The 26,819-nt window shown below is 41.2% G+C and overlaps 2 protein-coding genes across 5 annotated transcripts in view; one reads left to right on the top strand and one right to left on the bottom strand.

The window, feature by feature from the left end:
- The first annotated feature begins 2,408 nt into the window (after window positions 1-2,408).
- Window positions 2,409-22,117, top strand: HDDC2 (HD domain containing 2). Its single transcript, XM_063097031.1, has 6 exons — window positions 2,409-2,539; window positions 3,786-3,907; window positions 5,629-5,731; window positions 10,958-11,026; window positions 17,355-17,493; window positions 21,735-22,117. Exons 1-6 carry the CDS (start codon window positions 2,456-2,458, stop codon window positions 21,833-21,835), a joined length of 618 nt encoding a protein of 205 aa, XP_062953101.1. The 5' UTR covers window positions 2,409-2,455; the 3' UTR covers window positions 21,836-22,117.
- A 3,990-nt stretch (window positions 22,118-26,107) lies between these two features.
- TPD52L1 (TPD52 like 1) overlaps window positions 26,108-26,819 on the bottom strand; it is a 94,287-nt gene continuing 93,575 nt past the window's right edge. For 3 of the 4 annotated variants that reach the window (XM_063097026.1, XM_063097028.1, XM_063097029.1), the window contains one exon: window positions 26,108-26,763. In XM_063097026.1, the coding sequence (XP_062953096.1) occupies window positions 26,635-26,763 (129 nt within the window). In that variant the 3' untranslated portion in view covers window positions 26,108-26,634. The remainder of the gene's footprint in view (window positions 26,764-26,819) is intronic. The other variant, XM_063097030.1, reaches the window with a different exon arrangement.

Here is a 26,819-nt window from a genome sequence, read left to right as displayed (position 1 = left end):
AAATGTATTAGAATTGCTTGGGGTGGAGGGAGTGTTACTGCCTACATTCCTTACATACTTCCTTCTCATTCTGCTTCCTCTTATCCTGCTCCCTTACCCCCACACCCAAAGCTGAGAGACAGTATTTCTAGTGTGTGTTGGGGAAGAAAAACTGGACGCAATAGATTAGGTCTTATGATACTTAATTTTTGATACATATTCTTTGAGACTGTATTGCTATGCATTCAATGGACTTATAATACATACTTACAATACAATATAATACAAACTCATATTCTTCACTAAGGAATATGAGTTAGTCCTTGAGGATATGTCAGCATTTATTTTTAAAAAACCATTTTGTAGATATTATCCTAATTAAGTAAACTTGTTTGCATATCTCATGGTAATAGTTGTTGTTCAAATAGTAGGTGTTTCCTGTGCATGGGCCCGGATAACCTTCAAAACTGCTGCAAAGTAGCTGCTGTGCATATGAAGAAACTGAGGTTTAGGGATGAATGACCTGTCCAGGGCCACACGACAAGTAAATGTGAAGTTGGGCTGGGATCCAGGAAGAGGAGTCCAAAGCCCATGGTGCTTCACCTCCATTCTATGCTGCCTCCCTACTACAAGGTCACGCATGGTCTATACAGATGTAAACTGCCCACACTCCATCTGCACTACATTGGTTGTTTGGACAGTTGCATATTTCTGCCATCAAGTGTTGAGGCAATACCCAGTGACTGCATCAAGGGACAACACTATGTTCCTTTATGAAGCATCTCTGAGTAATGCCAGTGGTTTAAGACATCTGGTATTCATGGGATTTTCATCTTTTTTCCCCCTAAAAAGGACATTTTCAGATGAATAATCTCCTTTCAGTGCTAAATCTCAAATAAGTGATAGAAGTTATCTAAGATACTCTGCTTCCATAAAGGTGTACTTGAGAAACAGACACATTTTACTTTCTGAAGAGCCACTTAGGTATGCGTGTTGACTGTAATGATTTCCAACCCAAGCATCTTTGGAGGTCACGTGGGATTTTCCAACAATGCAATCTATAGGAAGGAAGTGTGTAAGGAATATAAATAAAAACATAAATAGAGATTGTCAACTCATTGGGAACTCAGTACTGCAAGGCAAACAGTCCAGGATGGTAATACCAGAAGCTTGTACCTATATATACTTTCATTTTGGTAGCAGAATTCCAGTGTTTAATTATTGCTTTAGAGCTGCGCTTACAATACTGGATGCTGCCAACAGATGCTGGTTGTCTTAGGGTTCCACAGTAGATACTCGGTAGTTTTTTGTACCAACACCTTCTTGCTGTGATGAATACATATAATAGTGTAGGTGAAATTTTCTAGCATGGTTCCTGCTGCAGTATTGGGGCCCTGATTAGAACAGACTGTGAAACTGTAAGCAACACAAGAAGCGAGGACCAACATTGTCTAGTTCATTACAGAATCACCAGCACTTAGGACTAAGTATATAACCAGCATTCATGCTATGAATGAAAAAATTCAAATTCTTTTTTATCCCCAATCCCTCTTCTCACTGCCCTCTCTTCTGGAGTCTCAGTCTGCTTGTCTACTAACTGCTTTTAAAACTTGATACCACTGGTTGTTGATGGAATCAAGACATGTGATTGGGACAGGCTCTGCCCTTCTTTCTGGGGTAGGGGATTCTTCAGCACTGGAGATGTTAGAAAGGCTGTGATTTCACGTAAGACTGTTTACTCCCTAGCCCACCTACGGCTACTTCCAAAGTCTCCCGGGCCACGCCTAATTAATTTTTCACCTCCAAAGTACTTTCCTCACGCCTCTGTTAGAATGCTTATAGATTTCCCTCTTTGAAGTAGAGTTCTTTATGGCTTTCTCCAATTAGACGTTGAGTTCCTAAACGGCAAGACTTTGGTGCAATGTTGCACCGCCCTCCTCCAAACGCACCCCGCCCTCCGCCCCTCCCACGGGAACTGCAATGCATTTAAAGGTTTGATGGAGTCAGTTGAGTGGAGTTAAGCAATTACTGAGCGCCTAAAATGTACCAAGGCTGTGTCCGTCGCCGATGATGCAACGCCCGAGCGTTAGCCACGACAGCCAGGAAAGTGGAAGACTAGACAGAGGGGCCTGAGAAAACCAGGGTGAGAAGGTGCAGAGGCCAGAGGGGGAGAGGAGAGGGGAGGGGGAAGGGGAAGAGAGAGGAGGGGGAGGAGAGGGGAGGAGGGGGAGGGGGAGGAGGGGGGAGGAGAGGGGAGGGGGAAGGGGAGGGGAGGGGGAGGGGCGGGGAAGGGGAGGGGCGGGGGAGGGGAGGGGAAGGGGAAGGGGAGGGGAGGGGGAAGGGGAGGGAAGGGGAGGGGAGGGGAGGGGGAGGGGAGGGGAGGGGAGGGGGAGGGGAGGGGGAGGGGAGGGGAGGGGGGAGGGGCTTCAGGCGGCGGCCACGTGGCCTGCTCGGCTTTGCGTGGATCGGCGGCCGCATGGCTTCGGCTTCCGCCGCGGCCTTCCCGGGCCGCGGGGCCGGGTCCCTGCTGCGGTTCCTGCGGCTGGTGGGGCAGCTCAAGGTGAGCCGACGCCGGGCCGGGAGGCGGCCGGGCATCCTGGACGGCAGGCGGAGGCGGCGCGGCCCGTGGCTGGGGCCGACCCGAGCCCGGGCGGAGTCTAGACCGCGGCGTGTCGTTGCGGCGCGTCGGCGCAGCGGGCGGTGCGGGAGGTGCACGGGGAGCCGCCGGCGCGGAGGGGAGTGCCGCCCGCCGCCCTGGCCCTGCCTGCACCGAGCGCACCAGGGGCCCATGACCCCGTGCCGTGTGCGTGCAGGGGGACCCTTCTGCGCAGCCAGTGAGAAGAACAGAGGCCGTTGGCCCTGCAGATTTTAAAGGCAGAGATTGAACCCAGTCTCACAGTTACTTCCAGAAATAACCAGACTCCTCTCCTACCCCCACCCCCCAGTAGAGTGTTTCACAGAGTGCACACTGGGGTTTCATCACGTGCATCCTCTCCTCTCTCCCTCCCGTTTCAGTTGTAATTTTGTAGAATTTCTGTTCAAAGCAGATTATCTGTTTCATGCCCCTATGACTACTGTTTATGAAATTATTTAGGAATAAAGTTTTCTGAGGCGGAGATGCAGTTTCACGAGATCACGTCATGATCTATTGAATAAGAGGAAGAGACGTGACTGGTGGTTAGGAATGAGCTTTCCCCTTCTGCTTCAGAATTTGGAAGTCTATCACTTGTTCAAGTTCAGAGCCTTCATCACCATGTTTTCTACTTGTGTAGGATGGGATTGTTTGAAGGCAAAAAGCCACAACTCTTGTAGTTAGGAAAAATACAGTTTTGTTCTTATGTTAAAGGACTTATAGAAGACATCAGTAACAGAGTATCTTCACTGTTGGACTTTTGTATTGTATACTTGTGAATTCCTTTTCTCTCTCCTTACCATTTTATTCTCTGAGCTCACTAGTTTATTTGATTACAGATGTCAATCATTTTGGTTAGTTTAGTAAAGGATTTTGTTTTTAACGATGATCGGTAAGGGGATCTTAACCCTTGACTTGGTGTTGTCAGCACTACACTCTCCCAAGTGAGCTAACCAGCCATCCCTATATAGGGATCCGAACCCGTGGCCTTGGTGTTATCAGCACCACACTCTCCCAAGTGAGCCACGGGCCGGCCCTAGTAAAGGATTTTTGATAGGTTCTGAAATTATGACACTGCTTTTGTGTGCTGTTCTCTGTACATCATTTGAAGAGCACAGCAGACAGTTAAAATATTTGTTTTTTTAAACTTCTTTTTCATCTCTATATTTATCAGAGAGTCCCACGGACTGGCTGGGTATACAGAAATGTGAAGAGGCCAGAGAGTGTATCAGATCACATGTATCGGATGGCAATTATGGCTATGGTGACCAAAGATGACCATCTTAACAAAGACCGGTAAGCCGAACATTGATGCTACTGAGGGTCTCTGGTCTGTGGGTGTGCACCACTTTTCATGACTATCAGATTCTTGGAGGTTAGTTTATAGGTCAAGATTATTGAGATTATTCAAGATTGTCCAAAAATTATTTGAGGCAAATCATACAGATTCAGGATGTGGAAAGGAGTACTCTGTGGTTGCCTCAGTTGTATACTGCAATCCCGGTTTGCTGTTGGCAGGTGATAGAGCCTGCCTTGGTCTCAGAGGAGACATTAGAATAATATTAGGGCCTTGAAGGTGAGTGTGTTATGTCTAAAATTTTATCATTGTGTTGGTATACTGTGTGCTTTTATTTAGCCCCTTTTATGAATAGTAGCACTCATTTGTGAGGTGACTTTTTGTAGTTAAATGTGCAAGATATAGCTGAGAAAGAAGTATCCTCTCCCCCTTCAGCCAGTCAGCAGTGTTTAAAATGCTTTTTGAGCACAGTACAAAAGTTTACTAGCAATGTAGACAGTAAATAAATCCCAAATGAATTCATTTATAGAAGCCCAAAGTGGCTTCTATAAAAAGCACAAAATAAGTTATGGTAGAAAATTAGCAAAGTATTCTAACAGTAGCAGAGATCCACTGTTCTTGGTTGATCTTAATCAAGAAGGTGGAGTTTGAGTTGAGCTCTAAAGGGTTGACATTGGTAGAGAAGTAGATGGCACAGCACTGAGAGAAAGGCCTAGAAACCAAAGCCCTGACAGTAGGAGAGTAAGGGAGTATTTTGGAAATGAGAAGTGACTCAATTTGATTGCAGCAAAGGCTACATTAGGGAATCTAAAGAGTCCTGTTACTCAGCAGATGGTGCGGAACTGGAGGAGATTTTTGGCAAATACGTCGTACAAGACGAAAGTGAAGTCAAAGAGATGAGTTTAGTTGTCTGAGATTTGAACTGGAAGAGAGAGAAACTGGAGTCAGAGAAACCTAAGAGGAGGCTATTTGGCCTTGTACTGTCTTGGTAATAGTGGAAATGTAAAGCAGACTTGTCTTTTGGGGCGTTTATCTCATTACTTGCCTTTGTTATTTTGATGATTTTCATAATCACTAATCATTAATTACTAATAATCATAACCATTTGTTGAATGATCAACATGTGCCAGGAACATAAATTATCAAATTTAATTTTCACACCAACCTTATGAAATATTATTATCCCTTTTTTACAGATAATAAGATGAAGGGTGGCAAAATTGAGCATTTAAAGAAATTAAGTAACTTAGTAAAGGTCACACAGCTAATAAATATTGGTTGCTGGACTCAAACCCAGATCTGTCCTGTTCTACCCACTACTCTATAAACAGCCTCATTTTGGCTTCTAACTAGTACATTGGGTAAAATGATTGTTTCTGAATTTTGTGTCAGTAAATAAATGCTGTAACCAGATCATCTCCTGGCTTTGTAATCTGAAGTTATCGACCTCTTAAAGTGAGACTGAGAAACCAGCCATCTAAAAACAATTTGTGCTAATGATTTCCCCTGCATTCTCATGCATTGTGTTGAGTATGAACTAGCAGTTTGATTCATAACTGTTGCAGGCTGGCAGAATATAATTACTTTAGAAAATACAGCATTAAAATGTTCTGTGAGGGTGGAGGAAAAAAATATATTATGTAACTTCAAAATAATATAGAGAAAGAACTTTTAGTGAATATAATTCTGTGTAATTATTCAACATTTCTTGCCTGGTCAGATGTGTACGCCTAGCCCTGGTTCACGATATGGCAGAATGCATCGTTGGGGACATAGCACCAGCAGATAACATCCCCAAGGAAGAAAAACATAGGCGAGAAGAGGTCAGTGTTGACTGTTGACTCTGCAAAGGACCGCCAGAAAAACCTGTTGCTCAAACAAAGTTAAGTTCATTAGACCTATTGCAGTAACGGAGAGCACCACCTTTACAATCTTCGTAGTGTCTCAGGAAGGGGAAGGGAAGGGAAGGATATTTTTAGAGTTTTAGGGCCTGGGCTGGAGAACATTAAGACAGATCTTACAGCATAGGCAAGTAACTGGGATTGCACAGAGTTTAGAACATGATAGCTTTGGATTGGTAGGAACGGTGAGAGAAGACTGTAAATCGTCTCAAAGAGTAAGCTGTTAGTGCTAACTTTTAGGTGGTTTACAGTCTCATCTTCCAGAGTGGGGATTTTCTGGAGTAAGCAGCAAATTGGTTGTTGCTTATTCTCAGCCTGGTTTAACACAAGAATAGCAGTGTATACCTGTGCCCCGCCTTGTTGAACCTAAGGACAGAAAATGATGTTGGTTTCATTTCTCATTAGAATGTGAACATAGATAGTATGCCTTTCATTAGAACAATGGAAATAGCTGGAACTTAAGTGAAACTGTGGGAACTCTCCATGCTAGTTAAGCTCTTCAGAGAAGAGTTCTATAAATAACAAGTATAATCATTATTATAATTATTATTTAGTAAATTTGAAGTTAGTCATTTAACTTAGTGGTTAAAAGTAAAGAAAAAAGTATTTGTATTGGTAAGAAAGGAATAACATCAACAAAATATTAAATCAATGTCAACTTGGGCTCTAAACCCAGAGCCCAGAGCCAAAGAAGAAGACAGAGGAAGATCCAGGAAGGCTATTTCTTAGTACTGGATGGCTAGTTCCCAATTCAAGGATTATTGTGAGTTACTTTAATTGCATGCCTGAGAAACTGGTCCTAAATTGCTGAGCAGAGGGAGTCTTTATTGAGGTGGTTTAGCAAGGCAGGTGGGTGTAAATGGCTATTCTCCAAGCTGGGGAGACTGGAGCTCAGTAGCCAATAGGATTCTTGCACCTCTGGAGGCAAGAAAAGCCACAAGGAATGACAGTCTCAATTTAGGAGTTCCAGTCCACCCAAAAATATGGGCAGAAGGGGAATAGTGTAAGGAATGTGTTTTTTTGCTGAAATACAGGTCCAGAATCCAGACTGACCACCATGACAGAATGGGAGGAAGCTAAGAAAAGCTTTCTCTATATGAATCTAGACTGCCGTTAATAAGGAATTCCTGGGTTGATTAGCAGAATTAATAACAAAAATACCCCAATTAGCTCAAGATTCTGAGTTGCAGAAAGGACTTGGCACCTGAACCAGAGGATGATGAGTAATGAAAAAAACTCCTCAATTATACAGCTCGTTTCAGGATGTGTGATAGTTTTATTCATGGTAAATCTGGACTTAGTAGAGGAGAAATGAGATACTAAAGTACCAGAGGGTCAACAAGGACTTTAAAGTGAGGAGAAGTCATGGAGAAAAAGGACACAGAAGAAAAAGAAAATTCAAACTGTCCCTCTGGAGGTGCACAGTGAATTTAAGATTTACTCCACAGAGGAGCAAGTCAGAACCTTCTGGAGAAGAACCAGAGTCAGCATGAGGGAGGAAAACCTGCTACTGTCCTGACAAGAGCTTAGTCCTAGCTCGTGACACCCTGTGGAAGGGCACAGAGGGGGCCTGAACAATCAGAGTACTGCTGTCTTCCCGGATGTTGTCTCCTGACTGTGATGAAAAACCTTTCTGGCTTCATTAGTCTCCTGGCAGCTGCCAACTCCTGCTTATTCATAGGGGAATAAATATCATAAGCAGAAGGGACCAGGGAACATCTTAAAGAACCACAAGTTCTTGGACAAGAAACCAAAGGCTTGGAGACAGCTAATATTTCATTGCCTCTTGCTGCTACTGGTCAGGATTTGGGAACAGAGAGGAAGATCTAGGAGGTGAACAATTCTTTATGCAGATGGTGTTTATGAACAAGAGTTGGATATCTGAATCATGCATTAAGTTAATTAAATGAGGGTTTCTTGGCTGGAGTGGAACTCAAATAATGAGAACCAGGAAGCATCATTTGCCCAGGGCTTTCCAAATGGATCAATAAGGCTTTAAGCTGAAGTAGAAGGGAGGAGAAATACTGCTTGAATAACCTGAAAGGCTAATTGTTTTGAAGGAAAGTAGGTATCAAGATTAAAAGTAGAATTGAGGGCATAGAAGAAAAAATTTAGGAAGGAGACCAAAAGCCATACTTGTAGGTTGGTCCCCTTTCTCTCTCTCTCTCTCTCTCTCTTTTTTTTTTTTTCTTTTCCCTGCCCTGCCCACCTGGTCCTCCCCCCCCCCCTTTTTTTTTAGCATGATAACATAACTTTATGTTATAGTGCAAATTGGTAAATGATGCCTGATAGGAATCATTGAGATCTAGTGGGATGGAACTTGAGGTTGGAATACAGCAGTATCAGGTTATGTTCCTTTGTAAAGGAAAAACCTTATTAAAACAGAAGGCAGAGTTATGGTATGTATTTATCTATGAGGGTTACAGTTGCTAAAAAACTGAGAAGTGAAAAGAAGAATGGAACTTTATCGTGGGAGTGAACATGGCAAGGTATAGACAATGAAAAATACAGCAGACATTTATAGAGTGCTGTTTATTTGCCAGTTAATAAGCACTTTATATTTTAACTACTTAATCCTCATAGTCCTCTTCAGTGGGTACCATTATTTAGCCTCATTTTATAGATGGGAAACTTGAGGGACAATGAGGTTAAGTAACTTGTTTCAGGTTTCACAGCTAGTAAATGGTGAGCTGGGCTTCAAACCCAAGCTGGATCTAGAGTCTTCAGTTGACTAATTGGTGACTTCAGACTCACCAATGTGTGAATGACAAATGATGTTTTCTGGATGCCTGTCACAAAACTGACATGAGATTTGCTGAATGCTCAGAACTTTAGGCAAATTCTTGACATATTTTGCTAATGGAGGAAGAGGCTAGGTAAGTTGTCACTCTAAATCTATTTCTGAACAAGGTGAAACTTAGCTTAGAAGTGGGAGAGTAGGGGCAGGCTCATGGTCAGGGAGGGAAAGTCTGGCATATTCAGCCATGTCCCTGGACTTTAGTGACGTTGATTTCAGAAGCTTCATGTGATAAGGTAGGCATGATTCTGTGGCATATGCTGCCAAACAAAGAATATTAACTGTCTAAGAAGTCTTGAAAATGCAGTTCTGATTGTATAATAACAACTTATGTCAATTAGCTTAGATCCAGAAAATCACTGCTCAGTTTTAGGAAGAAAGGAACAACATGTTTGTTTGCTGTCTGCTTTGTTTTTCAAAGAACAGGGTGATTTTCAACAAATAATGTCAATAATTGGATGTGACTGCCAAAAAGCCAAGTCAGACTTGGGCTGCATTTACAGGAATATAGTATCTAGCATGAGGGAGGTGACAATTCCATTCTGTTCTACCTTGGTCAGACCCTACATAAATCACAGTATTCCATGCTGGGTGCATCACTTTAAAGGGAATAAAATAGTTTCTTGTCAAAATAGAACTTGTGTGTTTGTATTCTAAAAGTTTAGATTTTGTTCTGTGTGTATACACATGTTATTCTGTTCATTCTTTTCAAACAAAAGGAATAGGCAAACTTGTGTTTCTGGAATACTGTAGAGAAAGGCAATCTATTTATACAAACATCTTTAACTTGTGAAAATACAAAGTATTTTTTAAAGTATTTTTGCTGAAATTTGGGAAAAGGAACAAGGAAGAATGCAGGTACAGATGCAATAAATTCCATGCAACTAAGGGTGGTATGATGCTACAGCTCTATTTTTGAACAAGCCATTCAGGATGGTGATGTTACTGTAAGAGCAGATTGTTGACACTGGCAACTATGATTAGCTCTGGAAGTGACTGTATTCTATAACATTTTTTTCCTCTTAGTAATACATAAACATACACACAAATACCCATTTTTCTATTGCTTTTTCTCAACTCACTATTTCATTTTATCTGAGACCTTTATGTTGCCAAAAATGGTTCTTACAAGCCTGTTTTTTTCAAGGAGCCTAACTGCTGTGGTTAGAAGAACTGAAGCAGATTAAAAGGTAGGCTGGGGGTGGTGAAGGAATTTAAAGCCATTTGAGAGTAAGTTTCCTGCAAAACATGACATTTGAGGATACCGGAGCCACTCAAATGAAGGAAGAGCAGGGGAATAAGGGTAGCTCCTTGGACCTCGGAGACCAGAAATAAGTACTGAAAACCTCCACTCTTTTATTCTCTCGTCTGCTTTTTGGATTTTGGCTCTCAAGCTTCTCCTCATGGCAGGGCATGTGGCTTCTGTCTCCCAGTCTGCTGGACAGATCATTCAGATAGCCCCTGAGAGGCCTGGATCAATCACTGTGCTCACAGAGATTCTGGCTCAGCTGGGTCACTGCCCACCTGTTTGACCTTATGTTTGTGAGTGAGAGAGGAAAGCAGGGAGATTGGGGCCTGGCATGGTGGAAGACAGAGACAATTTTCAGCTTCATGTAAGAAAGCTCTTTGTGTCAGCGCTGCCTAAAGCCCATGTGGGCAGCCTCTTGAAGTGCTAGTTTCCCTACAGCTGGACACATTTGTGGTGAGATGACCCAAGTGTTCTGTGATGCTCTTGAAGGATTTAGATGCTACATAGATGGTTTGGCTAATTGCCCTTTAATATCCCTTTTCAGCCTGTGAGTCTGTGAGCCTACAAAATTCTATTATGTAACTTCCTTTATGTTAATGACAATAATTGCCCATTTGTGTAGTACTTTAAATTTTGCAATAAAACATATTAACAGTGGAAAATGAATATAATAATGTGAAAAAAAAGTTTTTGAGCTTTATAATTCAGTGTTGCTTTCCCAATCTTCTCACTCTTTGGTTTCTTTTGAACTCTATAGTATGCTTGTGATTGAAATTTACATGTGTATGTTGTGATTCATCCACAAGATGTAAAATCCTTGAACTCACTTCTGATATTTCTATAATTGTCTCATGCCCTCCTCATTGTCCTTTTTTGTGTCTGGTGTGCTGCAAACCACAAAATAAGTGCTAAGTGAAGCCCATATGAATAAATGCTCTTACTTATTTACAACTGTCTTCCTTGCAAGCTGTAAATATCATCTAATATAGGCCAATTTATTTAGGAGTTATTTGTAAGAGTCTGAGCTTTGTAGACTAGTTGTTAACTAGTTGTTAATTTGGATAAATGTGAACATAATTAAAATAATGGTTTGATATTTCAGGAAGCTATGAAGCAGTTAACCCAGCTCCTACCAGAGGACCTCAGAAAGGAGCTCTGTGAACTTTGGGAAGTAAGTATATATGATGGGTTACTTTTTATCTATTGTAACTGAATTTATATGGCTCATGGATGTTGTAGTTGACTTACATTATCTTAACAAACTGTCTCTAACATCTTACTATCTAGTTTGTGTCTGTTTCTCACCACCCAGCTGCTGCAGAACTTTCTCAAGGCTGATAGGAATCCAAATGCCCCATTTCCTGTGCCACCACAATGCCTTGTACAGATCTTGAGTCACATCCCTGCTGCCCTGCCCACAACACCACTCCCCACCCCTCATTTCTAGACCTTGAAGAGAATGTGGACTTTGGAGTAGCTGGGGTTGAATCCCTCCCCACCACTTCCTGGTTCTGTGACCTTGGGCACAGTCCCCTTGCTGAGTCTGTTGCCCACCTCTATAACCTCGAAGGGTTGATGGGCTGAGCGAGGTCAAGGCGAAGTGCTGCTGTGATGCCTGGCACAGAACAAGGCACAACCAGTGCTCACTCCCTTCCCAGTGCTACCGACAGTGAAGAGAGGGCAGGCTGGAAGGAAAAGGCAGGGCAGCCGTTGCTCCCATTGCTTCCTTCTCCCAGTTTTCCATTCGTGTAGAGAAATCTCCCTTCCTGCCTCAGTTTCTCACTTCCATCTGGTCCACACTGACCCTGCTTGCGTGAGCCCCTAGAACCACTCTTACTCTTGGATAGACCCGCTCCCACGCTCACCTTTCACCTTTCCTTCAAAGCCCTAACTCACTCCTGTCTTAAGAGCCCGATCTTTTACCTTCTCTTTGCACATCCTTAGGCCCCCACCAGGCCTTGCCTCTTCCCGAGCCTCAAAGCTAGCAGAGTTCTCTTTCCCACTGCTCCATGTGCTGGGTCAGGTCTTTCCTTGCCTTGGGAGGGGGATGGGAAGTGCCTGGGCTTGAACCTCAAATAGATATTTCTCCTAGAAGTGCCATGCTATGCAGCATTAGATTCTGTAGTGCACTGTTATTTCTGTGGTTTGGCTTGACTGTGGTGTGAAATAGCCCCTTTAAGGCAGTGGGGTGTGGTGCAGAGACCAGGACCTTACAGCCAGAGAGATGTGGGTTTGAGTTCCAACTCCTGTCTACACACCCAGGGGTGGGTTACTCGACTCTAGGTAACCTCGGTTTCTCTAGAAAATGAGTCCTATAGGTCCACATGCCCTAACCCACAATTATGAAATTCAGAAAGCCTAGAGAATCAATTTTTAAAAAACTCGACCTGCCCTGAACTCATTTGGCAGCAAAATCTTACCTGAACTAACATGAGGGTAAGTAGTGTCCTCAGTCACCCGCCTTGTTGTGAAAATTAATATGCTTTGATGGAGAAATACTCATCTGTTTGGTAACTGAGTGCTGCCCCAGACCTCCCTAGAGATATTCCTTAGTAGACACTATATGTACCATATTGTTTTTCTAAAATAAGAAAATGCTGAAATGCTGAATTCTGAAACAATTCTGGCCCCAGGATTTAAGATGACAGATTTTGGGCCTTTAATACCCACCTTGTTGAATGATTATGAGAATTAAATCTAGCAAAGTATAGTAGTATCTAGCCAGGAGCCTGGGACAGGTGGTATCTGTTACTAGGTATGACAGAGTTTCTTTAGGAAAAAGTGTCCCTTGTCTCCAAGTATGTACTTTCTTTTCTTCTTTTAAAAATTTAATTGCATTTTATCAATATACAATGTAGTTGATTTCCCTGATCCTCCCTCCCCCCTCCTGCTCCCCCCTCCATCAACATCGTATCTGTTTGCTTGTCTTAACAAGTTCAAGTAATTATGATTGTTGTGTCTTCTTCCCCACCCCCGTTTGTGTATTTATTTATTTATTTATTTTTAGCTCCCCAAATAAGTGAGAACATGTATTTCTCTTTCTGTGCCTGACTTATTTCATTTAATATCATTTTTTCTAAGTCCATCCATGTTCCTGTGAGTGGTATTTCATTCTTTTTTATAACAGAGTAGTATTCCATTGTGTAGATATACCACAGTTTCCTTATTCACTCATCTGATGATGGACATTTGAGCTGGTTCCAACTCTTGGCTGTTGTAAAATAATGCTGCAATAAACATTAGAGTACAGGTATCCCTTTGACATGATGATTTCCATTCCTCTGGGTATATTCCCAGCAGTGGAATAGCTGGATCATATGGTAGATCTAGCTGTAATTATTTCCAAGTATGTACTTTCAAGTGAACCTTTGGAACACTCTTTATAAGTTGGTGAATAACAGAATGGAGTTAGGTTGCATCTCATACATAAAAAGAAAAAAAAAAAAAAAACCTGTCACTTGAGTTTATGAAACTAATCCCATGTGTCATCTCATAAGGATGAGACACCCTCATAATTGAAAACCTTTTACAGGAATTTTTACTCTTGTGCCCCCTAATTATTGTAAACACAGTGACAGTATCTGTTAAATTCATTTTTTAGTTAGTTATCAGCAACTGGCTAAAAATTTTAATATAAAATCCACTTGAATTAAGACAGTACCTTTCAAAGAGAACACTGCAACAGTTACTTAGAAAGGCTTTGGATTTGGATAAATATAAAACACAGAGAATTAAAACACTTGATAACTTCCAAACAGGTGATGACTGGAATTAATAAAGCTGTTTAAAGAAGATTTCTCTCTAAAACCCCTGGAGGATCCTTCCTTGCCTCTTTCTAGCTTTTGGTGGTTGCAGTCCTTCGCATTCCTTGGCTCGTAGGTGCATCACTCCGGTTCTTGTAGTCACATAGTGTTCTCCCTGTGTCAGTATCTCCAAATTTCCTTCTGTGGGGTTAGGGTCCACCCTAATGCAATAGGACCGAGTTTTAACTTGATTGCTTCTGCAGAGATTGGCTTTCCAAATAAGGCCATATTTACAGGTCCCAGGTAGACATGAGTATTTCAATACAGTATTGAACACAGTACAGGGATAATAGTTTATGTGCCTTATAATTCATGTCCAGTGTTCGTACATGGGATTAGTATCAGACTTCCAGGATTCAAATACCAGCTCCCCTGTTTAGTAGCTATGTGTTACAGTCACCTGCAGTATTCATACAGTAACATGCTGTGCAGATATTTATTTAATGTGCATTTTCAATGTATACTTTCAAATCATTTTTGATTTGAAGAAAGTTTTCTTACAGTTTTTCCTTTTGCTTTGGTTTTCTTTTGGGGGGGACTCCTCTGTATTTGTATGTTGTTTCTCCTTTGCTTATTTATCTTCAATACTTGTCATCTTCTCTCAAGTCCTTTATATCTTCATTTCTTTTTGACTTTTAATCTTAACCTCCTTTTCAAATTTCTGTTTCTCTTAAGGCATTAGTAATCATGTTTAATTACCCTTGTGTTCTTTATTGCTTAGCCTGAATTTCTAAAATGACCTCTTCTTTAATTCTTATGTTGTTCTTTTCTAGTTTTATATCATTTTCTTAGCTGTTTGTGAAGTAGTTTGTCGTAGATTTGATCTTTTTTTTTTTTTTTTCTATTTGAGTATTTCTGATGTGAATTGTCTGTGGAGATATTATTTTGCTCCTTATTCTCTTTATTTCATGGTAAGTTTGTGTGGGGTCTGAGCTCTGTGCTTTTCTGTTGCTCATTTTGATATGCAATCAATTTTCCTAAACTTTGGGAAAGAGCTTGGTTCAGACTGCTCTTTTTTTTTTAGTTTCTTAATTTTTATTTATTTGTTTTTAGTTAACAAATAAAAATTGTATATATATGAGAGTACTTTAAAAAATTCGTGGAAAGATTTGTATTGTCTTTCAATTCTATTTTTCCACAAACTTTTTGAACTACTGTTGTATTTGTAGTTTACAACATGATGTTAATTAACATATGCATTACCTCACATACTTATCATTTTCTGTGATGAGTGCAGATTGTTTTTTTTTTAACTTCACAGAGCTTCCTCTTCTATTTTTTTTTTTTGGTTGTTGTTGTTGTTGTTTTTAATGTAGTGTCAAAAAAATACAGTGGCTTGCTTTTAAAGATTTCCTGGATTTCTTCCCCTTTCCCATTTTATGTGGGTCTTGTCTATTCTTTGTCTATTCTTTATCCCACTCAATTTTGGTTCTTTTCCTATCAGTTTCTCCTCATGCAGGGCCCTGTCCTGGAAGGGAACCCACCAGGTCAGATTGGAGAATTCACGAGGGCTGGGCCATCCGTACTGTAAGCTCCTTGTGCTCATCCACTATTAAAGTGAACAAGATCCCTCCCAGTGTTGGCCACTGTTCTTAAAACTTAAGAATTCTAGGGACCTCCTATTGGCTCCTTGGAGATTCTCCTGTCTCAGGGTCTGTCAGACATCCTGCTGCTCCCAGGCAGATGCTGATCGTGCAGAGCTTGTGGCTAGTGGTGGTTTGTCCCTAATTTGTGTATATTTTGAGTCTTGTGGGATTGTCATGTTTCTCAGTTTTGTTGTAAATGTTATCTATGAGGTTTTGGTTTCGGTATTTCTTTGCTCTGTCAGTTTTTTATCTGGTTCTTCTCCTTTGTTCCCTATTTTACCATCTACCTCGTTACTCAAGCCAGAAACTAGGAAGTCATTTTCAACTTTACCTCTCATTTGCTTTCATATTTTAGTTCACTTTTTCATCCTTAACATTTCTTGACTCTTCCTATTTCTACCCATCCTCACTGCCACAATCTTAGACCAGATTCTCATAACTTCTCTGCTAGTACTACAAAATCCTGGAACCTGATTTCTTGGCTTTCAGTCTAGATAGTATCCACACTGAAGTTACAGTGATTTTTCTGAAATGCACATCTGAACATGACTCTTCCTGCTTGAAACCCAGTAATGCCCAGTAATCAGTGATGTCCAGTAGCTGCAGAATGAGCTGAGACACCTTGGTGTAATGCACAAGGCCTTTCAGGAGCTGACTCTTGCCTCTGTCTTCAGCCTCTTCTCTCTTCTTCCTCTCTGCAGAACTTGGTTCTATCATTAAGAAGTATTTGTAGTAATTTCTCCAAATGCCATGTGTCCTTCTCACCCCCAGAGCTTTGGCTGAAGTATTCTCCCTCCCCGGCCTTCTTATTAGAAAATAAATTTGGAGAATGCCTATACCATTTTATTTTTTGAGGGAAAAATCCAACAATTTATATTTCTCTAAAGAAATCTGTAAGTTCACTAGAATTTGTTATAAAATGTATTATATTTCTTAATGGTCTTGAAATCTTTTTGTCATTTTCAACCTCCCTAGACTGCTATGCTTGGAGTATCCCATTTCCTTTTGTTCAATCATGAACTTGAATTTATTAAATACAGCCATGAGTGTGAATAAATTCTTAAATAAAATGCAATTATTTTTAAGTGCCTTTGAGATAAAGCAAAATGTATTTGGTTTCCTATTGAAATGATTCCCCTGTACAATTTTCAGCTCTACCAAAGCCAAATAGCTGCCTTTTTAAGAATAAGGCATCTAATAAAAACTGAGAAATCTTTCAATGATTCATATCACGTCACCCTGCCAAGAAAGCATGACAGGTTTATTATTTGAACACATCTGGGGTGGAATTACAAACTAGAAGTTTGCAGGGAAACCAGTTGGGAACACTTTGGTCTTATTCGAAGAGTCGTTTTATATCATATTAGTTGGGACTTGTGGTTGTGTGACATATGTCATGCTCTAAGAAGCAGACCTCCTGGTGGTTCTTGTTTCAGGTCTGCATTGAGGAGGGAGGGTGGATGGGAAGAGGAAAGGTGAAAAAGGTCTCCTGTCCTACCACCTTCACCAGCCCCTACCACCAACACATGCACACACATCAATGTGTATAAAATGCACAGATACTGACTGTATCAGTAGTCATAACCCACAGGGACTTAATTAAACCTACTGTATGTGGAAGTAAGGACAGAAATTCCCAAGTAAAATAGTAACCAAAAGTAAATGGTAGAGCTAGAAATTCACTTAGAGAGGAAAAGGAGACATTAAGTGGAGAGGGAAATAAAAGTTTGAGAAGCATAAGATAAAATATAAGCTTAAAGTTAAGAAGATTTGAACTACTCGGGTGGATTAAAGAATAATATTGAAATGAAGACAGGATATTAAACAGGAAGAAAAGAGCTTGGAAGTATCTAAGATGACCAAATGAGACTTCCAAGGCATCTGGTGGAATACTTGGGATGGTGAGCTCATCCTTCTTGCCTGGAGTCCGGGTGTTGAGCTGTGAAATCACAGGTGAAGCATCTCTGAAGAGTCCGTATGCAGTGGAGAGATGTGGCCAATGCACGTTGTGTTTTGACTGTGACTCTGATTTCAGGTACCAGAATCAGAATTTTCCTGGAATGTCCTGAGGCAGCCCTAATGATGCTGCTCTAATTGTCCCCTTTCTTAGGAGTATGAGACACAGTCTACTGCAGAAGCCAGATTTGTGAAGCAGCTGGACCAGTGTGAGATGATTCTTCAGGCCTCTGAGTATGAAGACCTTGAGAACAAACCCGGGAGACTACAGGACTTCTACGATTCCACAGCAGGTGCTCAGTGCTATTTTCAGCATGAATCCGTTTTCGTTTGGCCTGCTCTTAGTACTCTTAGTGTGTTAGTGCAACCCATTGTTGGTACCTTCATGTGAGCCGTTCACGTGGAGCATCTTAAAAGAAAATGGTGTGGGGTTCCTGGTGAGAGGCAGGCCGGCTCAGGACAGCATTGCTGCCCTGGAGTCATACACCACCTCTGCCACCTACCAGCTGTGTGCCCTGGGCAGTCTCCTCACCTCTCAGCACCTGTGGCCTTATCTGAAAAATGGGGATAATAATACTCACCCAACTTAAGGAAAAGGCTGGTTTTGAGATTCACGAGAGAGAACTCGTGTGAGTGCTTTGTAACCTATAAGTACTTTACAGATGTAAGGTCATGTAAGGAGGTAGAAATAGAGATTTAAAACAGCTCAAGTCACCTTCGTCATTATAGAACTTCATAGCATAGCTCTAGAGTCAAACTGCTTGGGTTTGAATCCTGGTTCTGCCACGTATGAGCTGTGTAACCTCCAGTAAATTACTTAACCTCTCTGGGCCTTAGCTGCCTTATCTTTATAATGGAGATAATAATAGGATATACTTTATAGAGTTGTTTGAGGGTGTAATGGGTTAATTCGCAGGAACTTCTTAGAACAGTAACTGGAGATAGGTGTCAGCTCTATTTTGATAGTTTCCTGAGTGAGGAGGCTACACATTGTATTAGTTACAGCTGCTGCTGTTCTTGTTGCTCCCTGGAGCAAAACTCCTCTCTTTTCGGGCAGCTCTGCACTCAGCTCATCCTTGATCTTTCCTGAGAGTACTGCGAGGGATAGCCTTTCTCTGACCTCTTAGGACCCCCAAATGGCCTCACCAGAGGAAGGTCTCAGCTCACAGACTACTCCAGAATTTAATTTGCATTAGAATGAAATTGATTCAGTTTTCCTTCCCTTTTTTCCAGCTCCAGTTCCCCTGCTCTAGACAAGGCCCTCATTATTTCTGTATCAGACTGCTGCTGTAACCTCCTAACCTAACCTAACCTGCCCACAGGCTTGCTAGTTCATCCTGCATGTCTCAGTGTTCTCCTCCTTTGTTGATATGGGTGTCACCACATCTTCATTTGAAGAACCCCCGTGGTTTTCATTTTTCCAAAAAATGAAATCCTGACACTTTTGAGTGACCTAAGAATCCCTGCAGTCTAAGGCCACCCACCTTTCTGGTCTCCTTTCCTGATCCTCCCTATCAAAATTAAGTGTTCCCTTTTTGCTCAATCTGTGCTTGGTCTAGAGCTTGCCATAGTGCCACAGTCTGACTTGCATTCTACTTAATGATGTTCCACTCTGGTTCTCTCCCCAAAGCCCTACCTGCTTGCCCCCACCTGCTAAGCTGTTTGAGGGTCAAAGGCAACCTTGTCTAATCTGTCTTTGATATAGAAGGTACTCAAACATGTTGACTTCAGTTAAATAGAATAATGCTATAAATCAGGAAACAGCAAACCATGGCCTAAGGGCCAAATTGGCCTGCTGCCTGCTTGTGTAAATAAAGTTTTATTGAAACACAGCTACATTCATTTTTTACTTATTGTCTATACTGCGTTTGTGCTCTAACAGCAGAGCTGAGGAGTTGCAACAGAGATTATATAGCCCACAAAGCCTAAAATATTCACTGTCTGGCTCTTTACAGACAAGGTTTGCTGACCCATGTTAAAAGCAATGATTGGACTACAAGATAGCATATTTCACCAATAATGTAACTATAAGTCATTTTTTATGTGGTTCTTTGAATTTTACACACTGTTATCCTCTATTATAATATATTCACAGTGAAAAATAGAAAATGAAACATGAGAATACTAATAGAATCAAAAAATGTGTAAGCTGGAAGGGTCATCTAGTTTAAACTTCACGTTTTAACTGAGGAATAAATTTGAGTCCAGAAAGATGGTGTTGCCTGCAGCCAAGGTGAGATTAAAATTTACTACACTTTCACTCTGGTGCATTATACCTATTAAAATATTAATAAATAAAAATAATGTATTAAAATATTAATACATAAAAAACTAATAATGTTTTATTAATAAATAAAAATAATGGTTTCTTAGTAACTAGTGCTTGAAGAAACGTTTAATTAGATGTGAGGATGTATGTAGACTGCTTCTGTTATGAGGATTTTGAAGGGAACTTAAAGGCTTCAGTTTGATAACAGTTATAGTTTTATTTCTCTAACTCGCTCCACAGCTTAGTGCTGTCTTTTTGTGTTTGTGCTTTCTGAAACCTTGTGTGTTGAGGAACAGCACCAGGGCCATGGCTGGTGGGGATGGATGGAGTGAGAGTGGGAGATGAGCCCAGAGAAGCAGTTCATGGGCTGAGGCATGCAGGGCTTTGCACACCAGCGATGAGACCCTCAGAGGATGTGGAGCCCAGCAGTGCTGTGATCTGACTATGTTTTAAATATGTCACTTGGGAGCAGGGAGACCTGTTGGAGGCTATTGCACTATCCAAGTGAGAAGCAATGGTGGGTTGGACCAGGGTGATAGTGGTAGGAGAAGTAAGAAATGGCCAGCTTCTGGATTTCTTTTGAATAGAGATGACAGGATTTGCTGGGGGGATTGCCTGTGGGGTGTTTGTGAGAGAAGTCCAAGGATTTGGGCTTGAACAAGTGGAAGAATGGAGTTGCGACTAGATGGGGAAGATGGGGAAGAATAGGTTTGGAGGAAGAAAGTCAGGGCTCCCAGAAGCCAAGAGAAGAAAGTGTTTCAAGAGGGAAAGAGTAGCCACCAGGTTTAGCACCATGTAGGTAATTGGGACCCTCGATAAGAGCAGTCGTGATGGAATGGGGGTAACAGAAGCCTAATTGGAGTGGGTTGAAAGATGGGAAGAAAGAATGAGAGACAGTATTACTATCGTTTTGAGAATTTATATAAAGGGAAGTGGACAAATGGGATTTAGGCTAAAGAGACATGCATGCTCAAGTGAGGGTTGGTTTGTAAGATGAGAGATAAGAAGGGCACGTTTATGTGCTGATAGAAATAATCAAGGGGAGAAGGCGGGTCAGAATTGCTGGGATGGGGTCTACTGCACAAGTGGAGAGCTGGTCTTGGGTGCAGGGACAGTTCATCTTCGAACTCCAGGGTGTGCCTCTAGGAGGAGGTGGCTTAGGTAGGGTGCAGGAGGATTTCTATAGGAAGGTGATCATGGAACTGAGAGGCCCGAATATTGGAGGGATCATCTGTGTGAGCGTGAAATCCCCAAGAATTCTGATGGATAGTGTTAGAGAGAGTAGTAGAGAACCTGAGGCTGTAATTCTTTGCATAGAAAAGGAGCTGATTGCAAATGTGTGGCAACTGGGAGGGCAGTGAGTGGTATAGTCTGACAGTGTGACCTTTACCCAGGGGGGCTGAGTAGCAACAAGAGCAGGCGGGACAGGCCCAGGCCCTACAGTAGGAGCCATGTGAGAGAGAAAAGGGCCACTACACCAAGGGACGGCAGGGGAAGACGCCTTCTCAGGATGAGTTAAGGCAAGAAAAGGAAGGGAAGGGAACATTCAGAGAAGAGGTTGAGGATAGGGAATAAATGGAATAGAGTTTAATGCAGAATGAATAGTAAGCAGCAGAAGGCACAGGCAAGACAAGACAGTGAGGGGAGAGAGGAAGAGGGTTTAACAGTCCCCACACTAGCCACCATCGACCTAAGAGAGCTTGGTGCTTGGCTGCTGCTCATGGCAGAAATCGGGAAGGCTGAAGAGCAGGAGCCACAGCCCAGATCAGCCAGTCGAGGTGAAGAAGTATTTGCAAGAGAGATGTTTGCATTCTTGTTTACATCCTGGGATGGCCTGGACACCCTCCCATTGATCGTTCTACTTGTCACTGTGTATGTAGGTGCTCTGTCCCCCGTAACTGATGGCAGTGTGGGAGTGGGCAGATTGTTTTCAGCTCTCTGGGCTCTCACACCTGAGTTTTGCCGTAGTTCCTGGTAGAAGCATTCTACTAGCTGCCTTGTGAAATTTCCTCTAGCTCTGACTAATTGATGGTTCCTTGCCTAATTTTCATCCTTGTATTCAGTGGCACCTGGGGGGACAGAATAAATGCCAAGTGGTCCCCTTTGGCCACTTCCCAAGACCCAGAAACTTCTCTTGCTTTGGATCAAAGTACGAGTCAGACCACAGAGTAGAGCCCCTGATGAGTCCTGGGATCAAGCTGGGGAAATGGACCTATTCTCCTGGCAATATGGCAATGTCTTTTTCTCCATCTTTTTGCTTTACAGGAAAATTCAGTCACCCTGAGATAGTCCAACTTGTTTCTGAACTTGAGGCGGAAAGAAACGCTAACATACGAGCTGCGGCCGCCAGTGAGCTGCGCCCCTGAGCCGCTCTCTACATTGCTGCACTCCTGTAACAGATGCTTTACTTTTCTGTTTCATGGCGTTATGTTTTACCACTGTTGGTCTGTTAATTTCCCCAGATGTGAGTCTGTTTATTTTCAGTTGTCTGGACTTCAGCAAGAAATATGATGTAGTTTGGGCTCTAAAAGAAGTCACAGAACAGAAAATGACATGAAAATGCCATGGATGAAGACTGGAGTGGGGAGAGGAAAGCCTTTTTTTATGAACTAACTATATAAATATTAAACATCTAAAATTGTGGAATATTTATTGGAGATTTTTATTTTATTTTTTGGCAGCTGGCCAGTACAGGGATTGAACCCTGGACGTTGGTGTTACTAGCACCACGCTCTAAGTAACTGAGCTAACCAGCCAGCCCCTTAGAGATTTTAAATCATCTTATTCTGAATTAATAACCTAAATCCCTGAAGACCCGATTCATTGAATGATAGAAAATTTAATTATGGTTGTTTTTAAGGACTGATTTTTAGCTGACTTAATAAGGATCCAGAAAAGAAAATGTATTAGTACTGTAATATTTTCTGTCCCCAGATGAAATGCTGCCTTATTCAGATGATCACTCTTTAGCCAGATTTTGAATTTCTCTGCACTCTGCTTCAGGCCCTGATCATAGACTTGTAAACCTGCTAACAGGATCCACCCCTCCCCTCGATATTTTTGGTTACTTGGGGATATAAATTGGGGTATACAACTTCAAGAGCCGCTTCCTCTGTGTATTCTTCCCTGTCTGGTTTACAAAACTTGAGACCTTGATTATGAGAAAAGTTATCATCAGGTGAGAAATATATAATAGAGTATGGCTGGGGGTCACTGAGCGTTAGGTAGGGAATGCATCGATCCAGTTTCTTCCCCTCATTTCCCTTTCAAAGGACAAGTAATCCATGCCTGCTTTCCTTTAAGCGATGCACAACCACTGAATAGTGCAAAAGTCCATCCATGCAAACCTGCCCAGTATTTTGGTGTGGAACACTGATGCCTGTCCCTTTAATTCAAATGTCAGTTTCCATTTGAAGAAGGCCTTTGAGGCTGGCATGGTGAAAATTCTAGGCAGCGTTTCTTTGGAAACTCTTTGCAGTATCCATGGATACCCAATCTGCAGGAAGCAAGGTGCATGATCTCTTCAGAAGCAACCCACATTTGTACATACAGTTGCTCTGTACTGAAAAGCAGAAAGAGTACAAAATCTGATTATTGTTGGATACGGTTAGGAGGAAAACAACTCCATCTATCAGTATTGTAGGGTTTTTTTCCTCCTGGCAAGAAAACATGAAAACAAAATAACCCTAGATAAAGTTCAAGTACTTATACCCAGAAGATTTTCTGTGGCTCTGGAGTTGTATTTTGAAAGTTTTGCCTGCTGTAATTTTCATAAATATCTAACACAGTTTGCAGAGACTTTGGAAGCTTCTACTGGTCAAACTTATTCTGGTCACTTGATCCTTATCTCAGTTCATCATCTACCTACCAAATAGGGGTTCACAATTGGTCCTAAACCTTCCTTCCTGAGATAATGTTTTTTTAAAAAAAGAAAGAAAAAATGTAATCATAAATAAAATCTCATTTAATAAGAACAAAATGAAGATCAATTAAAGATAGCTATTGAATCCACCAGCAGTGTCTACAAATATTTGAGCATGGAAGATGCCCACTACTTTCCTGGATTTGGTCTTCTGAATAACGAACCCTGTAATTATCATGTACGGTAGATAATTATTTTTTGGACTAGACTCAACAAAAAAGAATTCTTTGTTACCGTTTTTCCCTTGTGGAGTGGAATTTCACCAGCTATTACATAATTCTCAATGTCCTCTATTTGAAAAATGTCAATTCCTCTCAAAGCCTTTTGGTGGTGATATATACTCTAGGGTAAATGACTGATGAAGTGCTTTGTGAAAAAAGTATTCTTTTGTACTCAGCATTTTTATTTAAGTAATTTGCTAGTCTTCATATTCAAAGGTGAAATGGGATGATTTCTATGGGAGACTTATGATTATGTTATGTTTGGTTTGACTTGATATATATACCCGCTATGGTATGAACTAAAAGTAAAGTAGAAATGTAGCATAAGGAATTTTACCATTTTTAGAGGATATCAAAAGTAACCATAGGATTTTTCCAAATAGTGTCATAGTTTGAAATTATATTTGAACGCCAGGCTTGAAGAAGTTGTTTCACATTTTATATTAAATTGCTTTCAACCTTACCACGCTTCCTTTATCACACTCTCTCCCACTCCAATTTAATACTTAGGTGAGAGGGGGGTGATGGGATTGAAGTTCAGTACTTCATGCACCATTTTATAGTGAAGTTCCAACAATTTTTAAGCTGATAGGTAATTTGGAACAATGTACAGTGGCAGAAGATTCCCAGTGTTCTGTCCATGTTGGCCACTGTCGATGACATGGCATATCAAGACATTCCCTACTAAAGCATGCAAATTGTTATATTTTCTATGGTTTGAGAGCAGATTTCTAAGAAAATGTGTAACTTAGAGTCAGATTCCTTTGCTGACATGACCTCCCAATAGTCATAATCTTTGAGATGTGAGTTGTAAGAGAAAGTTGCACCATAAATTTACGAATATTTCCCATTATAGCAACAGTATTTAAAAAAATGGTAAATGGATAACTTACAGAATGGCTTACTTTTTTAAAAAGCCAGTTTATTTTGTAATCACAATTCACATGGGAATTTTTGATGATTGGAATATATCTTTTGTTGAGGTGTTGACCTGAAATCATTTTGATTTATTAGTAAAAGATTATGTCTATTTTGTGCAAATAGTTTTTAGTACTTGTGGAACACTTTAAACTACTGCATGTGAACTGAGCCTACCTGGACATAATTGAGAAACTCAGCAGCCAGTCAAATCGGAATGAGCTTGCACATACAAAGTAAGGGAGAAATAGGCAGCTCTTGAGTGGTGAGGTAGTGAGACGAAGACTAGGCTTACTACCTAATCTAAGTAAGACTGCCCACCTGTCAACAACTGGTGGGCTGAGACTACCCACCTAGCAATCTATTTGATTATTCCAATCTGAGTGATGTGGTTTATATGCACACATCTTAATAACAAAATGAAAAAAGGCTACGCCTATGATGGCCATTATGAATATCACTCCTGGATCACAGTGAATAAAGGCTTTTAGCCTTTACATTAATAAAGGTGACTTGAGTATGGTTTTTGCCAAACTGATGAATTTAGAATTTTGATGAATGGTTTAATAAATATTTGTTTATAGTACCATAACTCTGCTTTATCTAGTATAACGCAGTGAATTGAATGCAGACAAAAAGAAGGTAGCAGTGAGTTTACAAAAGCTGACCATTTCAGACTCACTGGGCAATGGCAGACTGGGCACAGAGAGACTGAGTACCTGTGAACCAGCACAGCCTATAAAACCAGCTGGACAGTTGGCTTTTTGCCCAGCAAGGCAGGCCATGACTTCATCCAGCGGGCTGGAAGGACAAATTCGGGAGAATGCCAACACCCCATCTGGCAGGGCTTCTTTGTCTACATTTGTCCACTCTGGTCAAGTTTACAGTCCCATTCCCTCTGCCTAGATTCTAGGCCTCTGAGGTTATACGGCCCCGAACCAGCCACATTTTGATTTTCAGTTAGGTGCAAGGATTGTTGTACTCCTTTAATTTGAGTAGAATTTTTCAGGTTGGCTTTATTTCACTATGTCATATATATCTACTTCTGTTTAATAATAAATACAAATAATGAACAATTAAAATATTGATATACATATTATGTGGGCTTTTAAAATTGTGATTTTTTAGTTAGTGGGTCTACTCAGGGTGCATATCCCTGCTACCTAATAACAAATGTATGTTCCCATTTAGAAGAAGGAAAGAGAAGCATATAATGTGGAAAGTAAAAGTTACTAGAGAAATCTGAGTGAATAAATAAAAACATAATTTATTTCCATCCATGTGAACAATCTGCAAACTGAAAGGGCTTGCAGAATTCTACTTCTCCCATTTTCTAGCTATTACCTTTTCAAGTTATTCCTTACCTGAGTAACTACTACTCTATGCAGACTGGAGATAATTTTAGAATTGGAGATTATTTTAGTGTCGTAGGGTAGCTGAGGTTATAATTACTTTCATATCCTCTCTCACATTCATCAAATTAACAGATTTAAAATAACATCTGTAGAATATGAGCTACCAACTTTAAGGTTATTAATAGCCATGAAGACTTCAAGAAATTAAGAATTCAGTCATCATTAAAATCAATCATTTTAATTGCTTAAATAACCATCCATTATTGATGTAGATGAGGGAGATCACAAGTAGTTTGATGACAGTTGCAGTAAGTCATCCTATTATTGCTGGAGACAGTCATGAAGAGCTCCATCCTGTTGATCTGAATGAACTGAGGGACTCAGTCTTCAGGGACATGCACATGGTAAAGGAGGCCAAGCAAAAATCAAAGCGAATAACAGCTACATGTCTGGAAAATAGACGTTGAAATACACAGACAAGAGTTGTGACCAACTGCATACCTGCTCAAGTTGGGACATTTTAAAAGATGACAATCTATGAATATGGAAGTGTGATGGTCAACTGGTCCATCATCAACACAAATACAAATGGAAATCATTTCATTAAACTTTCTGGAGAGGCCATTTGAATAACAACGTCAAGGCCTCGGTTTTCCCAGTTGGATTTTGGTCTTCATATCTGGATATGCACGGGCGGCGATGGGCTGGGCAGTGGCCGGCTCGTGGGCGCTGCGACAGGCTGGCTGGACCTAGCACTGCAGCTCCTCCTCCTCGGCCCGCCGCGGGCCTCCCGCCGCGCTCTGGGCGCTGGCATGCGCCGTGGAGCTCAGGACCTCCTCAAAACTGCCTCCGCTGGGGTTCGTCCCGCCTACTTTCGTCTGAAATGGGCAGATATGCAAAAATGCAGTCAGGTTTATCGTCATTTTGGTAATGT

The sequence above is a fragment of the Cynocephalus volans genome, chromosome 5 (assembly GCF_027409185.1).
Source record: "Cynocephalus volans isolate mCynVol1 chromosome 5, mCynVol1.pri, whole genome shotgun sequence".
In the NCBI taxonomy this organism is placed as follows: domain Eukaryota; kingdom Metazoa; phylum Chordata; class Mammalia; order Dermoptera; family Cynocephalidae; genus Cynocephalus; species Cynocephalus volans.
Note: the sequence above shows the minus strand (reverse complement) of the source record. Positions and strands in the feature narration are given on the sequence as shown.